At 46.9% G+C, this 19,420-nt stretch overlaps 1 protein-coding gene across 1 annotated transcript; it reads left to right on the forward strand.

Moving 5' to 3' along the window:
* The first annotated feature begins 16,347 nt into the window (after positions 1-16,347).
* LOC103626995 (uncharacterized) lies at positions 16,348-18,903 on the forward strand. The gene is made up of 3 exons (XM_020537727.1): positions 16,348-16,747; positions 17,676-17,741; positions 18,717-18,903. Exons 1-3 carry the CDS (start codon positions 16,363-16,365, stop codon positions 18,740-18,742), a joined length of 477 nt encoding a protein of 158 aa, XP_020393316.1. The 5' UTR covers positions 16,348-16,362; the 3' UTR covers positions 18,743-18,903.
* Positions 18,904-19,420: the final 517 nt, after the last annotated feature.

Consider the following 19,420-nt stretch of genomic DNA (forward strand, 5'->3'; position numbering starts at 1 on the left):
TTCTCTGCGAAGGAAGTGGGCCCCGAGCCCTCCTACTGATCAGAGGTTCGAAGGCTGGCCCCTCAGAAGGGTTCGGCAGCCGCCTCAGAGCACTCAGGCTCCGCGCCTACTATTGATCAGAGGTTCGAAGGCTGGCCCCTCGGAAGGGTTCGACAGCCGCCTCAGAGCACTCGGGCTCCGCGCCCACTACTGGTCAGAGGTTCGAAGGCTGGCCCCTCGGAGGGGTTCGATAGCCGCCTCAAGCCACTCAGGCTCTGCGCCCACTACTGATCAAGGGTTCGTAGGCTGGCCCCCGAAGGGTTCGACAGCCGCCTCAGAGCACGCAGAGCGAGGGATGACTCTGGGTACGTTCGATACACAACCAAGGCTCGGGCTACACTCCCGAGGTACCCTAGGACATTTCCGAGACCAGCGGGAGCGATTTTGTAACAGAATCCCATTAGAGGGAGGCATTAAGCCCTCAGACCCTATCGAACGGGACCGGGTCCGGCAAATCACCTGCAGGTACTTTTGGAGCGCGCCTTTGGCCCACTAGCTGACCCTTATCAAACGGGGCACGGGCGTCCACTCGGATCACCCGCTAGCAACTCACTGGAGACACCATGTTTGGCGCCCTCCGAGGGCAACATGGCGCTCTCCCCCCTCCTCCTTGCGGAAAGGCGACGCAGGGGCGTATGAAAAAAGCCGAGTCTGTCCTTGACCGCCCTCTCGCTCTGTGCGGAGGCTCGGAGGCTGCTCTCGCAAACCCGGCTCCGCCCAAACCGTTGACAGCGTCAACATACCAGCCCGAGAACTTGGAACCTGACTATGCACCCGGGCTACGACCAGTTTGCATGAGGGAACAACCAGACCGGCCGAAGCATCACGAAACACGCTAAGACCTCGAAGGAGTCAAACCACTCCTCCGAGGCCTCGGGGGCTACACCCGGCGGGTGCGCTCGCGCGCACCCACCGGAACGAAACGCAACCGAGAAAGGCCGGTCCCCTTGCAAAAAAGTGCGACAAAACCCTCCAAGCGAGTATCAACACTCCCTTCGAGGCTCGGGGGCTACAATCGGGGACCATAATTAGGGGTACCCCCAAGGCTCCTAATCTTAGCTGGTAACCCCCATCAGCACAAAGCTGCAAAGGCCTGATGGGCGCGATTAAGGTCAAGGCTCAGTCCGCTCAAGGGACACGACCTCGCCTCGCCCGAGCCTAGCCTCGGGCAAAGGCAGCCGACCCCGGAGGATTCACGTCTCGCCCGAGGACCCCCTCAAGGGACGGACACACCTTTGACTCGCCCGAGGCCCAGTCTTCGCGGAGAAGAAACCTTGGCCAGATCGCCACGCCAACCGACCATATCGCAGGAGCATTTAATGCAAAGGTCGACTGACACCTTATCCTGACACGCGCTCCTCAGTCGACAGAGCAGAAGTGACCGCAGTCACTTCGCCGCTCCACTGACCGACCTGACAGGAAAACAGTGTCGCGTGCCCCGCTCCGACTGCTGTGCCACTCGACAGAGTGAGGCTGATAGCAGCTAAGTCCAGTCTCGGGCGCCATGGGAAGCTCCGCCTCGCCCGACCTAGGGATCGGACTCAGCCTCGACCCCGGAAGACGGACTCCGCCTCGCCCGACCCCAGGGCTCGGACTCAGCCTCGGCCTCGGAAGATGGTCTCTGCCTTGCCCGACCCAAGGCTCGGACTCAGCCTTAGCCTCGGAAGATGGTCTCCGCCTCGCCCGACCCAGGGCTCGGACTCAGCCTTGACCCCGGAAGACGGTCTCCGCCTCGCCCGACCCAGGGCTCGGACTCAGCCTCGACCCTGGAAGACGAACTCCGCCTCGCCCGGCCCAGGGCCCAGACTCGACCTCGACCTCGGAGGAGCCTCCGCCTCGCCCGACCTCGACCTCGGACCCACCACGTCACAGGGAAGGCCATCATTACCCTACCCCTAGCTAGCTCAGGCTACGGGGAACAAGACCGGCGTCCCATCCGGCTCGCCCCGGTAAACAAGTAATTATGGCACCCCGCGTGCTCCATGACGACGACGGCTCTCAGCCCCTTATGGAAGCAAGGAGACGTCAGCAAGGATCTGACAGCCCCGACAGCTGTACTTCCACAAGGCTCAAGCACTCCTCCGATGGCCACAACATCACATGAACAGGGCGCCAAAACCTCTACGGCTGCCACGACGGCATGTACTTAGGGCTCTAGCTCCTCTCTGCTAGACACGTTAGCACAATGCTACACCCCCATTGTACACCTGGGTCCTCTCCTTACGCCTATAAAAGGAAGGTCCAGGACTCTCGTACGAGAAGGTTGGCCGCGCGGGAGAACGGGCCGACGCACGAGGCTCCCTCTCTCTCTCTCTCCCACGCGGACGCTTGTAACCCCCCTACTGCAAGTGCACCCGACCTGGGCGCAGGACAACACGAAGGTCGCGGGTTTCCCTTTGCTGTTTCTCACCCCCCTTTGTGCTCCGTCTCGCGCTGACCCATCTGGGCTGGGACACGCGGCGACAATTTATTCGTCGGTCCAGGGACCCCCCGGGGTCGAAACGCCGACAAATAGATTCAGCCATATTAATGATCTCCAGTGCTTCCTTCGTTTCTGGATCGGCTAGGGGATCGAACGGTTCCGGTGGCGGAGATAATTCAGCTAGAGAGGAAAAAAAATTAATTAGTCTGAAGCCACAAAAACAAAATCTGAAGCTGAACATCTAAAGATATTACCTATACGTTTTTCGCACTCTGCAGCTTCTTCAGCTCGCCTTGCTTCTACTCGGGCGTCATGGATGTCTTTTTCACTTTTCTTCATAATTTCATGAGCCATCTCTCGGCCACCATTCACCCAGACATCATTATAGAATTTTCCGCCCATCAAGGTTGCTTCAGCTGAAGGATCCTTCGTGACATATGCGGAAAAGGCAGCTTCGGCCTAGGCCATAGTCTTGATGTGATCGCATCCCGCATTCTCCAAGATAGCTGAAATCCCCCGAGCACCGGAAAATGCACAGACATCCCCGCGATCACTTAAGATTTCTTCAAAGCTCTCGGCCTCCCCACTTATCCATTCAATAACACCTTCAGGGTTGCCTCGTATGAAGTTTTCTTCGGTAGAATAGGCACCCACGTTGGCGAAACTAGTTTTTATTTTCTTCACACAGTCCAAGGATTTTTCAAAGCATCTTTCCTTGGATGTGCGAAGTTCTTCAACATTTTTCTCTAAATGATTTTTCCAATATTCGCTGATTTCTCGGTTAGCTTCTGTGAGTGCACATTTTTCTTTAGCTTCGGCCAGTTGCCTCCAAAGGTCTTTAATTTCAGTTTTTTGGGCTTCGACCTGGGTTTTGAAGCTAGCTTCATCTTCTTTGACTTTGTTAATCAGAGATAATAGGATTTTGTCTTTCTCGAGACCTTCGTTTCTCAGTTTAATTACCTCTGAACGAAGGTTGTTCAGGGCCATTGTATAGCCTTCATCCTCTAAATTTTTCTGTGCCCTGAGGGCATTACTAAGAATCAAGCCCTTCAAGTGGAGGAAAGAATAAGTATGACAAATAAAATACCCCATTTTTAAATTCAAATGTAATTCTTATACATTTATGCTATTATATGCTAAGCTGTCAGCAAGTTCATCCTTCGATAAAATTGAAAGGCCATCTTCCAGCTTCGGGAATCCCATGCTTTTACCTATCTCCCGGCAGACGGATATTTCTTTGTTGTCTGGGAGACAGTATAGGAAATCATCTTCATTGCTTCCATTAAACACTAATGCCCCCTTTGGATATTTCAATTTTTGGGCATACTGTCGTGCTTCTAGCATTTCTTCTTGAAATAGTTCCTTTCCCAAAGCGTGACGAATGATGTACTCAGTACTTTCTTTTGAAGCTTTGGGAGCAGGAGTTTTGACCTTTTCAGATGCAATTTGCTCTGTCTCCTTTTCTTCAACTACGACAGGATCTGTCTCAGTGGGCACAGAAGGCCCAGCTTCGGCTTCAGCTTGAACTTGCGCAGCTTCGGCTTGCCTAGTTTTGGTTTCGGCCTACGATTTAGTTTTGGCTGGAACGACTTTCTTTACGAGAACATGACTTAAGACTTTCATCGTTTCCAGCACAACATCCAACACGTTTGCCATGCTTCTCCTCTTAGGAGTGGCAGCAGAAGTCTTTTGTATCTTCGACAGATCTGCCTCTATTGGAAGGCTCAAAATCTCTGGCATCTTCATTGTTTCTTAAATTTTTGGCTTTTTAGCCTTATCAACCTTTGTTTCAACCAGCTTGACTGTAAGCACCTTCGGCATTACAGGCGGCTCTTCAGTGCTCTGTGCAGTCGAGACAGTTTCTTTTATTTCGGTAGCAGAAGAGGTCCCTGCGCCAAACTCAGGCACCACGGTCGGTTCAATGTAACGCGGCCGATGCATAAGAACCTTCACCTTTTTGCCCTTCGGCACAGGTTCAACTGGGGTGGCCGAAGCAGCAGCTTTCCTCTTTTTCCCTGTCCCCGCAGTGGGTAGCGGTAATCAGGGTAAACGAAGCCAATGGCGTCAAAAACTCTGTTCAATCTCTTCTTTCCCCGACCTCCGAAGGCTGCAGACAGTGCATTATCTTCTGCCTTGGAATATGCTCCAAGTAGTTCATCACTTGTAGCTTTGATACACTTCAGCCAGTCGTCGTTTGGCTCATCAAACTTCTCCCTGAATCTGAAGGTATACTTCAGCCGAACCAGACCACCTTCGCTAGAGTCGGTGGTGGTCTCCTTTGGCATTTCCCAGCTGTCTATAAGCGACCATACCCTGAAGGCTATATGTTCTTGAATCAAATCTCTTGTCCCAATAAAGGAGCAAATAGTGCTGAAGGCCCTTTGACATGCTTCAACTGTCTCATCAATTTCTATCTTCGACCTTCGAAGGCCGAAGCGGGACCAAATGGGGTGCATGATGACTTCCTTAATGTCTTCCCTTGCTTTCAAATCATTCTTCACATAAAACCATTCTTCCATCCAAGCTCTGGGCCATCTCTTCCGAAATGTCGGCACCGGGTGGCTTGCGTTGTGGCGAGCGATAAATCCATAACAACCGAAGTTGTTGTGATACTGTTCTTTACCCATGGCCTTCGTCTCATATAGAAGTTCGTGCATACTACAGAAGCACTTCACGCTTGGCTCTAGCCCTTGACTCCTTACTACCCAGACAAAAATCCCCATCCTTATTATAGCTTCGGGGGTAATCTGATGGAGGAAGATATGGTAGGTTTTCAACACTTCAACTACAAACTTGCTCAAAGGGAACCGAAGCCCAGCCTTGAAGAAGCTTCGGTAAATTACAACTTTGTTTTCCTCAGGGGCAGGGACGTTGTTGTCTCCTCCAGTGCTCACAATAGACATGTCCCAAAAGTACCTTCCTCTCATGCTCTCAAGATGACTCTGTTTGATGGTTGATTTTCTGAAGATTGAATGGCTTGGCCGCCAAGGCCGATCCTCAGAATCCTCATCCCCACTTTCCACATCATAGCTATCGCTGTCACCAGTATCTTCAGATAAACCTTCCAGTATCTCTTTAGTAATTTTCTCTGTGTTTGTTTTTGCCATCGACTCAACAAATCTAGCAATATAAGGATCCATAGCCTTCTTCTCCTCAAACAGCTTCGTCTCTTCAGTCAACCTCGTCTCCGCAACAACTTCTTTTCCGGAGACATTATTTCTCCAGACATGGAGAAAATGCGTCTTTTAAACCGAAGCTCAGAGAGCTTGAAAATCTAGCAAGCGCTAGTGAGCAAGAGCTATAAGATTGAGAAAATAATGCAAATGGCAGAAACAGCGTATCAAATGCAGCTGGTGTGAGTTCTTATTTATACGCCCAGTGTGCTGCAAAATGTGGGGCCCCATCTGTCATTGTTTATTGCTATTCTAGCAAAGGGAAGGTGTTTTTTCGGACCTTCGGCTTAAGGCCTTCGTCCATGTCACAGTCTGAATTCGTTATCTTAACAAATTAATACTGCGAGGGGCTACTATTGGGGGCCTTCGTCTTCCAAAGGTCCTCAAAAACATGATTTAACAATGTTTTCCAAGTGTAACATATGAACAGGTACCTTCGGATTCGTGTCAAAACCATACACGATGTGAAAAGCATGGTCGTGACGAAGGCTGATGTTGCTCCGAAGCTACACGCAAGGGAGCTTCGGCTCAATGACGGAAAAAGGAACCGACTTAAAGGGGAAAAGGCTATCTAGTCCCCGTTGGGTTGTCCATAAGTCAATAGTAAATATGAAGGGCATGAATGTAAATTTTTACACAGGTTGCGCCCTGTACCTATAAATAGATGAACAGTACCCCCGTACTGTTCACGCTGACTTGTACTTGCTCGTGCGTCACGCTTGTACTTTCACCTTCTATCAGGCTGAAGGTACAAATGTAATCTTATGTTATTCTTATTCATTCATGATTATATAATAAAAGATATACTGTGATGTCTTATAATCATCCATGTCATTTCTCATTTTTTATATGCTTCGTATTTCATTGACATATGCTGTGATTATGAAGGTACATCCTTCATAACCTTCATCCGAAGATCATTATATCCTTAGGGAAATAATGCTTCGAAGGACGAAGGACATTAACCATTAACCTATTTTTGTATTGCCTTGTTCTTAACTCATAGCATTTTAGAACAAGTCCCCAATAATACCAAACCTTAATAAAAGTAATAGAACAAAATTAATACATAATCCCATGCAATGCAAATGACAAATTGAATTTAAGTTCCATAAATTAATCATGCGAGAGTCCTGAGCTGCTCATGACCGCGAGCACGACTAGTATACCAGTTTTACACTCTGCAGAGGTTGTACCCTGTACCCACAAGTCGTGTTACCCATCTGCCAAGGGATCGCGACTCCCATACACCTCTACTAAGGAAGCGAGGCAGGGCAACACTACAAGGCCTTTACAAAGTTCCACTAGCTTCCGAAAACCTACTACAGTTTATGGGAAGAGCACTTGCAAGAATCCCCCGTCTGACCGCCATCGCAACAAAATCAACCCGAGAACCTCCTTGCATGCAACTCCCCTACTGCCCTTGCCCCTTTCGGGTAAGGTAGTCTTCCACTAGCTTTCCTAATTAGTCAGCCAAGGGCATCCCATACTACCCTTGTGGTGGCACGTGTTTCTCAAGTTAAGCTCCTTGTTCCAATTAACATTAATGATCTTGACATGAACATAATTAGAATAACAAAATAACTGGAACATGGATATAATAAAATATTATCCCAAAACCATGTAAAGCAATAGCAAAACTACCCAAGTGATTCAGGGATAACAAGGTAAAGAGATAAACAATCTAGGGTAACCTATCGGGTCCCATCAAAATTAAGCCTATGCATGGTAAATTATTATAAAGAATATTGTTGGGTAACAAAAGTGGTCAAGGGCACAACTTGCCTTCAATGAGCTCCTGCTCATCTACTTCTATCTGCTGGGCACCAGGATCCTCAGTCACAGGCTCTTCTACTCGCCACAATACAAACAAGCACAGTATAGAGAGAAAATTAACATCACACCAAACATGTAAACCAAATACATAATAATAATCTACACATTGAAATAAAATCCTAGGAACAGGAATCATAAATTTTGGAGTTATAGATTTTAAGATATGAATTTCCAAAGGTTTTATGTGCTTAAAATAGGATTAAGTTGGAAATTATTTTTATTATTGTTTTCATGTCAAAACAGAGACTCTAGGTGATAAACAATAATATACAAAATTTTAGAAACTGGAATGGATCAATTTGGAGTTCATATGAATTTTCTATGATTTATACAAGTTCTAGCAATTATTTTTGCACTAAAAATCTATTTCTAATTACTTTTCTCTGATTTTTCTAAATCTCTGGACTGGGCACCAAATACCAGAGAGAACAGGGGTCTCGGTGCAATAAATCCCAAGACACAGAGCGCCTTTCCCAGTGGACTGCAGGTTAAATCTCTAAAAACTGAGGGGCGCATATGTAAAATGAGCCAGCGAAGGGGTATCGCTCGCCGTGGGTCGTTGGATCCTCCCTAAATGGCCCGGATTAAATTAATTCCTGGTGGAGCTAGCATTAAATGTACGCTGATGAGTTCAAGATCAGCGGTCCTGATTTAATGACTCGAAGGGGTACGCCCAGGATCGATCTAGACCATTCCCTACACGATCGACGGTCGAGAGCCAACTCCCTCTAGATCTAATCCTAGCCCTACAACGGTTGATCAACGGTCTGCTGGCTTTCTTCTACCTTCCGCATAGGCTTGCGCGCGCACTACATCGCGGCGGCGGCCAGGACACTCCACCGCCAACGCACGACTGGAAATACGTCGAGGCACAGAGGGAAAAATGCTCACCACAATAGATACGAACCGGTCAGCGATGTCACAGCGGAGACGGAGCTTACGGAGGCGCGCGATTCCACGCTAAGACGCGGTCACTGGAACTTGACGTGCACGGTTTCGTCGGTCACCATTTGTCGTGGAAGCCCAAGACCCGTGAAGAAGCAACGCCGACCGATCACCCAGCTCCCCCGCGCACACTGGGACTCCACCCATATTACACCGGCGAGATCCACGTCGCTTCTACCCCGCCGACGGCAAACGCCGCAGCGACACCACAGCCGGATCTCCCTCCGCGAGCCGGGGCGTGAAGGCAACACGATAGTCTTTCCAACTCTCGGTGCTCGCAACGACGTCAAGCGACCCTAGAAATTGCTCTATGGAGGTGCGGGGCAAGGATCCAGGGAGTCAGGTGCCCCCAATATACCCCCTACCGCGACTGAGAAACGGTTATGCACGCGCGTCTTTCGGAGCTCACGTTCACCGAAATCACGGAGGACGCGCTAGTCTGGTATGGCGTGGGGGCATAGCCTGACGCCTGGACTCGTGGTGCCAGTGGTAGGAGTAATCGCTTAAGCGCTGATCGAGAGACTAGGTAGCGGGCCCATGTGGACAGCCAACCGAGGAGCTGGTGCACGCGCCTACGGACGGAAACCGGCTGATGCCGGGCAGCACGAAGTAAAGTCAAGTGGGCTGAGTCTTAGGGTTTTCAGCCCACGCGCATATCTTTCCTTTTATTTATTCTTTCCTTTTCTGATTTATTTTTCCTCTTTGTTTTTAGAATTTAAATTTGAACTTGAATTTGGTCCTGAGATTCATCAATGGTCAAAGTGTACCAAGTTCAAATTTTGGAGTAAGGAAATACGTATTTTATTTTACCCCATTTGTTTAGTGTTGTTGTTTTTTGTTTCTCAATTTTTTCTAGAATTGACTTTTAAATCTTAAATTCCCCTTTGGGTATTAATATATTTTCTTTTCGTATGATTTTTATACTGTCACAAGATTCATACAAAAAATGAAAACCAGCATGATGCATATTTCAGTTGAGTATCATTTGTTTTAATTAATCACTCTTTATTATAGGTATGCTCTTTGTTATGATGAATATATGGCACACCAAATAAGGAGATCAACTATACTCCCACTGTATACATTTTTGGATATTACACAAGGTGATCCCCTATCGTCTATGTTGTTTATTTTGGCCATTGACCTGCTACAAAGGATCATTGAATTAGAAGTGAAAGCAAAATCTTCTCAAGTCGGTCATCCCACGACCAGCCACTCTCCACTACTCTCTCTATGCCGATGACACTAGAATCTTTATCAACCTAGAAGCGACCTACCTTCATGCCCTAAATGGTTTGTTACAAGCATTCAGTGCTTGCTCTGGACTTAGCTTCAATATGTCGAAGACAGAAATTTACCCCATCAGGTGCCATACCAGGTGGGGCATGTGGCAGATGCCTTAATCCAAAGCATCCCTAAAAAATTGCCACTTTCCCAAGAATATACCTTGGCCTGCCCCTTCATATCAGAAATCTCCGTAGGATTGATGTGCAACCTCTGATTGATAAGATTCAGGCCATGCTGTCAGGATGGAAGGGGAAGTTGATGTCTAAAGCAGGGCACGAGATCCTTGTCAAAACAACGCTCTCCTCGCAACCACTTTACCACCTCATGTTTTCCCAGCCCAAAAATACTTGATCAAGAAAATCGATAAATTACGCCGTAGTTTCCTTTTGAAAGGGGAGGAACCGGGAAACACTTATGGCAGGCTTTGCCTAATAAATTGGAATTCCACTTCTAGGCCTAAATCCCTTGGGGGCCTAGGCATTCTTGACCTCGAGCATTTTGCATGGGCACTCCATTTACGATGGTTATGGTTTTAATGGAAGAACAAAGATCACGTCTAGGCAGGGCTAGATATCCCTTGTTCAAAGGTTGATAGAGCCCTATTTCACGCTTCAACTAGGGTCACTAATGGAAATGGATATGTTACATTCTTTTGGTAATCCAACTAGCTAGTTCTTCGGCTCACGCCTTAGCTCTTTTCACTTCGAGAAGACCAAACAGAACAAGATCACTATTAGATAGGCCATCGAGGGTAAGTGGGTAATAGATGTGTCTCCCACATGCTGCCGGTGGAGTCACCGATGGAAATTATAGAGTTCGTGTTTCTTTAGGAGGCCATTAATGAGGTGGCTCTATATCCTACCAAGGAGGACGATATAAGTTGGAGGTGGACTTCATATGACGTGTATACCACCAAAAGCACTTAACTTGCCTAGTTCTAGGGCAGCCTGCCTAGGCTTAGGCTCTTGTCGATATCCGGAGGGCAAAGATAGAACCTAAATGTCGCTTCTTCACATGGACTTTGAGGCATAGGAAAATTCTCACAGAGTCATGGCTAGCAATTTGTTGCATAGGGGATGGTTGCATGACCCAATTTGCAAGCTGTGTGGGCAAGAGCTGGAAAATACTAACCATCTTTTCAAAGGTTGTGTGTTCACCAAGGAGGTTTGGAATCTTCCACTCATTTAGTTCAGTCTTAATGCTCTCCATGCTGTATACTGCCATGGATCATTTATACATTGTGGAGAAAGATTCATCTAAAAGTTGTAAAGCATCAGTGTTGGAGCGGAGGCTGAACATGACCTTGATCTGTCTAACCCGGCTATGACCAGACATTTTTGTATACAGGTGCATCGAGCGAAGGGTACATCAGATCAGGCATGCAACAGTCTCTGCTCCTCTCTCTTCGATAGGGGCTGAAGGCGAAGGTCCACGTCAGGCGAGGGGGGCTCGCTGCAGCCTCATACGCACCCTGAAGGCCTTCTCCTAGACAGCGAACTCCTAGTCCCAGCGAAGGCAATGACGTGACTTCGCAGAATCAAGGGTGTGGTACACAAGCGAAGGACATGATAGATTACTGGGAGACCCAGGCTCTGCCCCATAGTCACCTGGGCCCACTTGTAAGCCCCCTTGCTAGGTAGATTTTGTTGTATGTCAGAATTATTGTACTCCGTCTATTGTAATGACCCCGATAAGGGGAATATTCCAGGAATGTAGTAGGTAACCGAGGGTATAGCAATACTTGGGAACCCATTGCCCATTCCAGTTACCTATAAATACCTCTACCCTATACACGGATGGGACCCAGAGCTGGTCGTGGCCTTCAAATCACTAAAGCAGTATCTATTCGAGCTAGCAACCTTGACCAGCCTAGACCCCGCTTCCCCCTTTCTCTTATACATTGCAACCTCCCACAATGTAGTCAGCGCAGCCCTAGTTCAAGAGAAACTCAAAGGCGGCAAACCACAACATCACCTAGTCTATTTCATATTCGAAGTCCTCACCAATTCAAAGTGCAACATGATAGAGCTAGAAAAGATAGCCTATGCAGTCATAATGGTCTCATGCAAACTCAGACACTATTTTGAGGCCTATAAGATAAGGGTCCTCATAGACCGAGGCCTCAATTATTTGTTCAGGAATCCTGAGGCGTCCGTCAGAATAGCCAAGTGGGCAGCCAAACTCTCCGGCTACAACATCATATTCGAACCAAGAACCACAATCAAATAACAAGTCCTCGGCGGCTTCATAGTCAACTAGACAGGGCCTTCAACCTCCAACCACCATAGCACAAATAAATGCACGAACAACAAAGCAGAATATGAAGCTATCATCCTAGGACTTCGCAAACTCATAGCCCTCGAAGTAACAACGTGCATAGTCAAAACTGATTCCAAGATTGTTGCTGGGCAAATCAAGAAAGATTGCATAGCCAGGGAGCTCGTCCTCATGCAATACTTATCAGCTGTGCGGAGGCTAGAGAAATAGTTGAAAGGATTCATACTCCAACATATAGAAAGAAGTAAGAATGAAGAGGCTAACATGTTAGCGAAGGCAGCAGCAAGGGGTGACCCATACGCTCGGATGTATTCTTCCACACAATAGGCACACCAGTGGTGAGAAACCTCGAAGGCCTCAAAATCACAGATGAACCTGTAGGCCAAAAAATCGTAAACCTGATAATGACCTAGGACTCAGGAGCATCCATAACCTTGTACCTTCAGGGCCTCACTATCACCCCACTGATTAGGCCGAGGCCAAAAGGCTAAAGCACCGAAGTCGTGACTTCACAATAATAAAAGGGCAACTATAAAAAAAGGGATTGAGTCAACCATTGCTCAAGTGTATCACAGCGGTCGAAGGCATCAAGCTCCTTCGAGAAGTCCATAAAGGCATCTGCGGTTCTCACTTGGGACCTAGAGCCCTCGCCGCCAAGGTCATGCGCCAAGGGTTCTATTGGCCAGCCATCGTGTGTGCAGCAAAACATGTAGTCCGCTCGTGCGAGGCATGCCAGGAATTCTCATCTCGAGTAGGGGCACCTTCGTAGTACACAAAAGCTAATCACCCACACCATGCCTCTACAACGGTGGGGGCTCGACATAGTCGGACAGCTACCCGCCACGTAGGGCAACCTCAAATTCACCTTCGTCGCAGTGGAATACTTCACCAAGTAAATTGAAGCAAGGACCATATCCACAATCACAGCAAAGACAACACAAAAGTTCTTCTGGCAGAATATTGTCTATCGCTTCGGAGTCCCCTCTGAGTAGACGGTGGACAACAAAAAACAATTTGACAATCAAGACTTTAGTGAATTTTGTGCTTCTATCGGTACATGCACAGCCTTCGTATCTGTCTACCATCCACTGTCCAATAGAGTCATGGAGCATGCAAATGGCAAGATCTTCATGGCAATCAAAAAGAGGCTGCTAGAAGACAAAAAAGGCAAGTGGGCAAAGTAGCTACCCGAAGCAGTATGGGCGCTAAACACAACGGAGTCCCACCCCACAAGATTCATGCCATTCAGGTTGATGTATAGAGCCAAAGCGATGACTCCACAGGAACTCAAGCACGGCTCACCTCGGACCAACCTCAACACGACCCCAGACATCGATGAACTAGCAGCAAAAGACCTCCTCGATGATGACTGGGTTGAGGCCCTCAACGCACTAAACAAATATCAAGCAACAACAAAAAGCTAAAGGGAAAAGCCATCATCCCTAAGGAGTTTGAAGAAGGGACCTCGTCCTCATCAGGACAACAAAAACAGAATTCAAGGGCAAACTTGAACCAAAGTGGGAAGGATCCTTCATCATCAAGAAGAAGACGTCTTCGAACTCATATAGACTTGCAAGTCAAGCAGTACATACCCCAAACATTCTTTGAACATAGTCAATTTGAGAAAATACTACATGTAGGACAACACGCTGGCAGGGCCTTCACGCCCTTGTAAGGACATTTTATACACTTCTTCATTAGGCACGTGTTCTTTTCTTCGCAGCGGGCGATATTTTTAATGAGGCGGCTCCATGTAATAATAAAATATAGGAAATCCCCCACAAGAAAAAGTACTACGAAAAAACATTGAAAAAAGGCCACGATGAAGGCCTTCAATATTTGACAAAAAGATAGTCACCACGACGGCAAAAAATCAAGTTAGCCATCATGTGCGACAACATGACTCCAAGCAAAAGTCACCTAAGGTTGCAGCCGGACTAGCACAAAAAGTGTGTGAAGACACCTAAGGGTGTGAAGTCATCCTAGCAGACACAATGACTCTGAGCAAAAGGATCCTAAGAGTGCAGCTGGATTAGCACAAAAAGTGTGGGAAGACACCTAAGGGTGGGAAGTCGTCCTAGCAGATGCATAGGCTCTGAGCAAAAATCTCCTAAGGTTGCAGCCGGACTAGCACAAAAAGTGTGCAAAGACACCAAGGGAACGAAGTCATCCTAGCAGACACAATGACTCCGAGCAAAAGTCGCCTAATGGTGCAACCGGACTAGCACAAAAACTGTGCGACGACACCTAAGGGTACAAAGTCACTATAGTAGAGAAAACAACAACAATATAGTCGTCACTCAGAAAAGGGGGGCGAGGGCAGCGTTTTGCATCAAAGTTGCCAAGCGATGACAATACACAGATCAAAGTCCCAAAGTCCTCGCCTTTAATTCACAAGCGCATTATTTAGATTTACAAAGGCTCCTCCTTTGGAACAAGACTAGTGAAAGTCGCCTAGAGGGGGGGGGGTTAATAGGCGAAACCTGAAATTTATAAGCTTTGAATACACACTTCACCCAAGGTTAGGGTTAGAAATAAATACTAGTGAGTTCGGAGTGCGGAAGATAGTTCCTCTTGCTATGAGTTGCTCAATCAATGCAGATAACTTTGGGAGCCAACTCAAAACAATATGAGCAAGAGAACTTGAGAGAGAGAGGATAGGGGAGAAACAAATTGAGTGATGAAGATCAACACAAATGAACACAGTGATTTGTTTCCCGAGGTTCGGTTCCAAGAAACCTACTCCCCGTGAGGAGGCCACAACGGCCGGGCCTATTCCAACCCTTTCCCTCTCTCAATCGTTCACTTAGACCGGTCGAGTGCTTCTTCTTAATCACATAGGCCACTAAGACCTCGCAAGGATCACCACACAATTAGGTGTCTCTAGCTAGCTTTACAAAGCACTAAGAAAGATTAGAGTGAGAAGAAGAAACAAATCCAAGCAACAAGAGCAACAAAAGAAACACAAGTCACCCTCTCTCAAGTCACTAAGCACTTGATTTGATTTTGGAGCTTGGAGAGGATTTGATGCTTTGATTGTGTCTTGGAGTGTATGCTTTTTGCTCTTGTATTGAATGAGAAGAGTGAGAAGCTTGGATTGCTTGAATGGTGGTGGTTGGGGGGTATTTATAGCCCCAACCACTATTTCAGTCGTTGTTGTCGATGGGCACACCGGATAGTCCGGTGGTGCACTGGACACTACACTGTTCACTGTCCGATGAGTGCCATGTTCGCCGACCGTTGGGGTTTGGAGCTGTTGACCATTGAAGTCTTTTGTCTTCTTACGGCACCGGACAGTCCGGTGCGTTCTGACTTTGTAGACCGACTTCTGTACTGCTGACTGCTCCGCAGTCAGCGTAGTTGACCGTTGGGCAAGTTTGACCATTGCTCCGTTGGCTCACCGGACAGTCCGGTGGTGCACCGGATAGTCCGATGAATTATAGCGGATGCGCGCTGAGAAAACCCGAGAGCGACAAGTTCGCGAGGTGCTCGGCTAGGGCACCGGACAATGTCTGGTGCGCCACTGGCTCCACCAATTTTTGTATGTTCCAAACTTTGTAGAATTCCCTCAAGTCTTTTTCTTGGTATGTTTATGTTGAACTTTATGCACCTGAGAGAAATAGGAACTAGGCAAACTAGTTAGTCCATAAGGTTTGTGATGGATGAAAAACATAAAAATCGATTATAGGATGTAATACCCAGTTTGTAAATGATAAGAAGGAGATAATTCCCTTATATGTTTTGCCCTCTATTTATTTGAACATGTGAACAACCACATTTGAACTGATTAATTAGCTAATGACACCTAAGTGATATATGCATCATGTTGGAGTTTATTTGTGCGTGCATTGGATAATAATGATAATAATATTAATAGAAGTACATTAATGTCCAAATTTGGATTTAAGATCTAGTTGCAATCTAGAATTTGGAGAAAAAGAGAAGAAAAATGCCATACAAAATAAAGAAAATAAATACAAAAATAAATGAAACGTTTTTAGACTTGTATCTGTAATTTATACACTTGACTTGGGTACAAAATTCACAACAATATTTGAACTCAAATGAAGATTCAAAAATAAAAAGAAAAGGGAAAGCAGAAAAGAAATAATAAAAAGAAAAAAACAGGAGAATTGGGTCGTATCCTCCTCAACCGACCCACTAGACCTTTGTGACCGCGCGGCCCAGGTAGCTAAACTCGGCGCCGATGGGTGGGTCCCACCGGTCAGCCGTTCAGCTCGTGCCTTCTCAGCCTGTGTTGATGCCGTGTGGGCCCGGTCCATCAGCCACTCACGCACGCGCGCCGTCCGAGCCATTCTTACACTACCGCGTGGGCCCCACTTCATCAGTTATTCTCCCCAGCGCCGCTGACTATTGGGCTCGATGACCCTGTATATCTTCCCCCGCCGCCGAGTCCGCGTCGTCGCCAAACTCGCTGCTGCCGCGCAATTCTTGCGAAGTGGGTACGACCGACGCAGCAGGGATATAAGCCTACGCCTCAGAACTCCCAGTTCCCATCTCCGCTACAGAAAACCCCAGCACCAGAGAGGTCAAGGAGAGGAGTGTCGCTTCCATGCGCCATCTCAAGCGAACCTGCGATTCAGTCTCGGGCAACTCACGTGGGTGGCCAACAGAAGATTGCAGAAGCGCGCTCGGGGTTCGCCTGTGCCATGGGCGGACTGGTGTACCCGGAATTGCTCGTCAGAGCGGGAGCGCTGCCGTCGTCTGCCTTCTACCATGGGCAGGGATCTTCGCGGCATAATCAGTGGTATGACCTACCCCATCGCGTTCACTGTTCTCTAGAGTTTGTGTAGATGCGCACCATTTAGCTGTAGGAGCTCTGGCGTCGCAACCCAGGTGTTCGCCGGAGTCCACCACCGCGGCCGGACGCGCCGCCGTGCGTGGTCAGCAACCGGGGGGGTGAGATGATCCTCTGACCATCGATTCCCCACTGAACGGCCTCGATTAGACAGGAAATAACCCTTCGGGATTGTGACACACGGACCGTTGCGATTGAATCCGAGGGTTGACCGCTGATCGTGCCTCATAAAACCCTGGTCGTTGGATCTGGATTCGAGACTCCACATCGCGTACCGGTTCATGGAAACCTAGATCTAATCTGAGCCACTAGTATTTAATCGGGCGGTCGAGACTAGATCATACCCCTTCGGTCGTGTCAGTTTTGCATAAGAGCCCCTAGGGTTAGTAGTAATCAACCCGCAGTCCACATTCGGTATAAACTAATTACTGGTAGGCCCTAGAATCTTGTAAGCTAGCCCCTGAATTCTCTGCTATTCGTGCGCGCGGTACAGAAGGATAGAAAATCAGAGTAATTAATTTAGAAAATGATTTTCAATGCAAAAATAATTCCCAAATCTTGTTTAATTAAGAGAAAATTCATTTTAATTTCTTTTTAATCCATTCCAGTTGCATTAATTTTTTATTAATATTTTTTATCACTTAGTAACTCTGTTTTAGCATGAAACCTAGGGTAAAATTAATCACTTGGTTAATTTTGTACCAAACACATAAAGACTTTGGAAAATCATAACTTAAAATCTACAACTCCAAATTTAGTGATTCTTGTTCCTACGATCTCGTTGCGATGCGTAGAATATTATCATGCATTATGTTCCTCTATTTAGTGTGATGATTAATTTCCCTTGTACCATATTTGTTTGTATTGTGGCGAGTAGACGAGCAAGTGATTGAGGATCCAGGTGTTCAGCAGGTAGAAGTTGCTGAGCAGGAGCTCATTGAAGGCAAGTTGTGCCCTTGACCACTTTTATTTACCCAATAATGTTCTTTATAATCATTTTGGCATGCATAGGCTTAATTTTGATGGAACCCAATAGGTCACCCTAGTTTGGTAATCTTTACACCTTGTTTATCCCTGAACTTTTGTGTAGTCTTTGTTATTGCTATATATGGTTTTGGGTGTTGAGATACTTATTACATATGGTCATTCTTTATTATTATTATTGTTCTATTTCTGTTCATGATAAGACTATTATGTTAATTGGAACATGGAGCTTAACTTGAGAAACACGTACCACCACAAGGCTTGAATGGGATGCCATTGGCTGACTAATTAGGAAAGCTAGTGGAGGTCTACCTTACCCGAAAGGGGCAAGGGCAGTAGGGGAGTTGGCGTGTAGGGAGGTTCTCGGGTTGATTTTGCTGTGATGGCGGTCAGACGGGGGATTCCTGCATTGAGCTTCCTGGAAACTGTAGTGGGTTTTCCGAAGCTAGTGGAACTTTGTAAAGGCCTCGTAGCGTTACCTTGCCTCGCTTCCTTGGTAGAGGTGTATGGGGTCCATACAACCCCGTGGCAGATGGGTAACATGACTTGTGGGTACATGGTACAACCTCTGTAGAGTGTAAAACTAGTATACTAGCCATGCTCACGGTCATGAGCAGCTCAGGACTCTCGCATGATTAACTTATGGAATTAAATTCAATTTGTCATTTGCATCACATTTTGGTTTATTATTAATTTTGATCTATTATTACTTTGGTTTGGTATCTACTTACATTTAGTAACTGCTAATAAAATTTGACCAACTTATTAAAAGCAATGCTCAGCTTTAACCCTTATTTCTTGATCAGCCTTACACTTCACATGAACTCTCACCTTTGGTGAGTTCATGCACATTATTCCCCACAACTTGTTGAGCTATGATATTTTGTGAGCTCACCCTTGCGATATATAATCCCCCCCCACATGAGAAGAACAGGTGCTCCAGAAGGAGCCCTACAATGAGGAGTACGAGCTTATCTAGGTGGCGTCTCCCAGTCAGCTTTATGGCGCCAAGGATTAATATTTAGTTCACTTTACTGTTATCATTTATTTATGTAAGACTTCCGCTATGTAATAATGATATTTGTGACATTTATCTCTATACACTTTGTCATTATATGTGATGTTCTTCTTTGGCGCACATATGAGACACACCCAACTTTATCCCTTAAATCTGAGTGTAACATAGGAAATAGTTAAGCCACTTTCCCTATCAACTAGCTTCCCGAAAGTTATACAATATGAGCTCAAGCTCTTCACCCTCGAAGAGCGCCCTAAGCTCCTGCTCTTCAATGCGACAAGGACCAAGGACCCCTTCATACGTCTCAGTTCGTAGAATCCGATGAGATTCTTCCTCTGACCGCACCCTCTACCCTTCACGAAGGTGTAAGGATGTCACACCCAACGCCTCGTGGAGCGAAACCTAGGAATGAGGTCCACCCAATCCCATGCACCGCCGTCTACGACTGCCTTCGCGATCGTGTATAGACGAATAGGCACTCCCTAACTTTCATTTTAAAACACCAACACGGCTCCTTTTGCCCTTTATCGCGGGCATCGGGGCCCATTCGAGGGCCCCTCATTTGCTCTAGCTTCCACAGCGAACACAATATCCAACACAATAAAAAATCCTAAGTCCTC

Source organism: Zea mays, chromosome 5 (assembly GCF_902167145.1).
Source record: "Zea mays cultivar B73 chromosome 5, Zm-B73-REFERENCE-NAM-5.0, whole genome shotgun sequence".
Lineage (NCBI taxonomy): Eukaryota > Viridiplantae > Streptophyta > Magnoliopsida > Poales > Poaceae > Zea > Zea mays.

Bases quoted from the DNA above. Each gene is read 5' to 3' on its own strand.
- LOC103626995 (XM_020537727.1), top strand. From the start codon at position 16,363: ATGACCCTGTATATCTTCCCCCGCCGCCGAGTCCGCGTCGTCGCCAAA. The intron at 16,748-17,675 runs GTATGACCTACC...TGTGGCGAGTAG, and splicing joins TCTTCGCGGCATAATCAGTG to ACGAGCAAGTGATTGAGGAT. The intron at 17,742-18,716 runs GCAAGTTGTGCC...TGAGAAGAACAG, and splicing joins TGAGCAGGAGCTCATTGAAG to GTGCTCCAGAAGGAGCCCTA.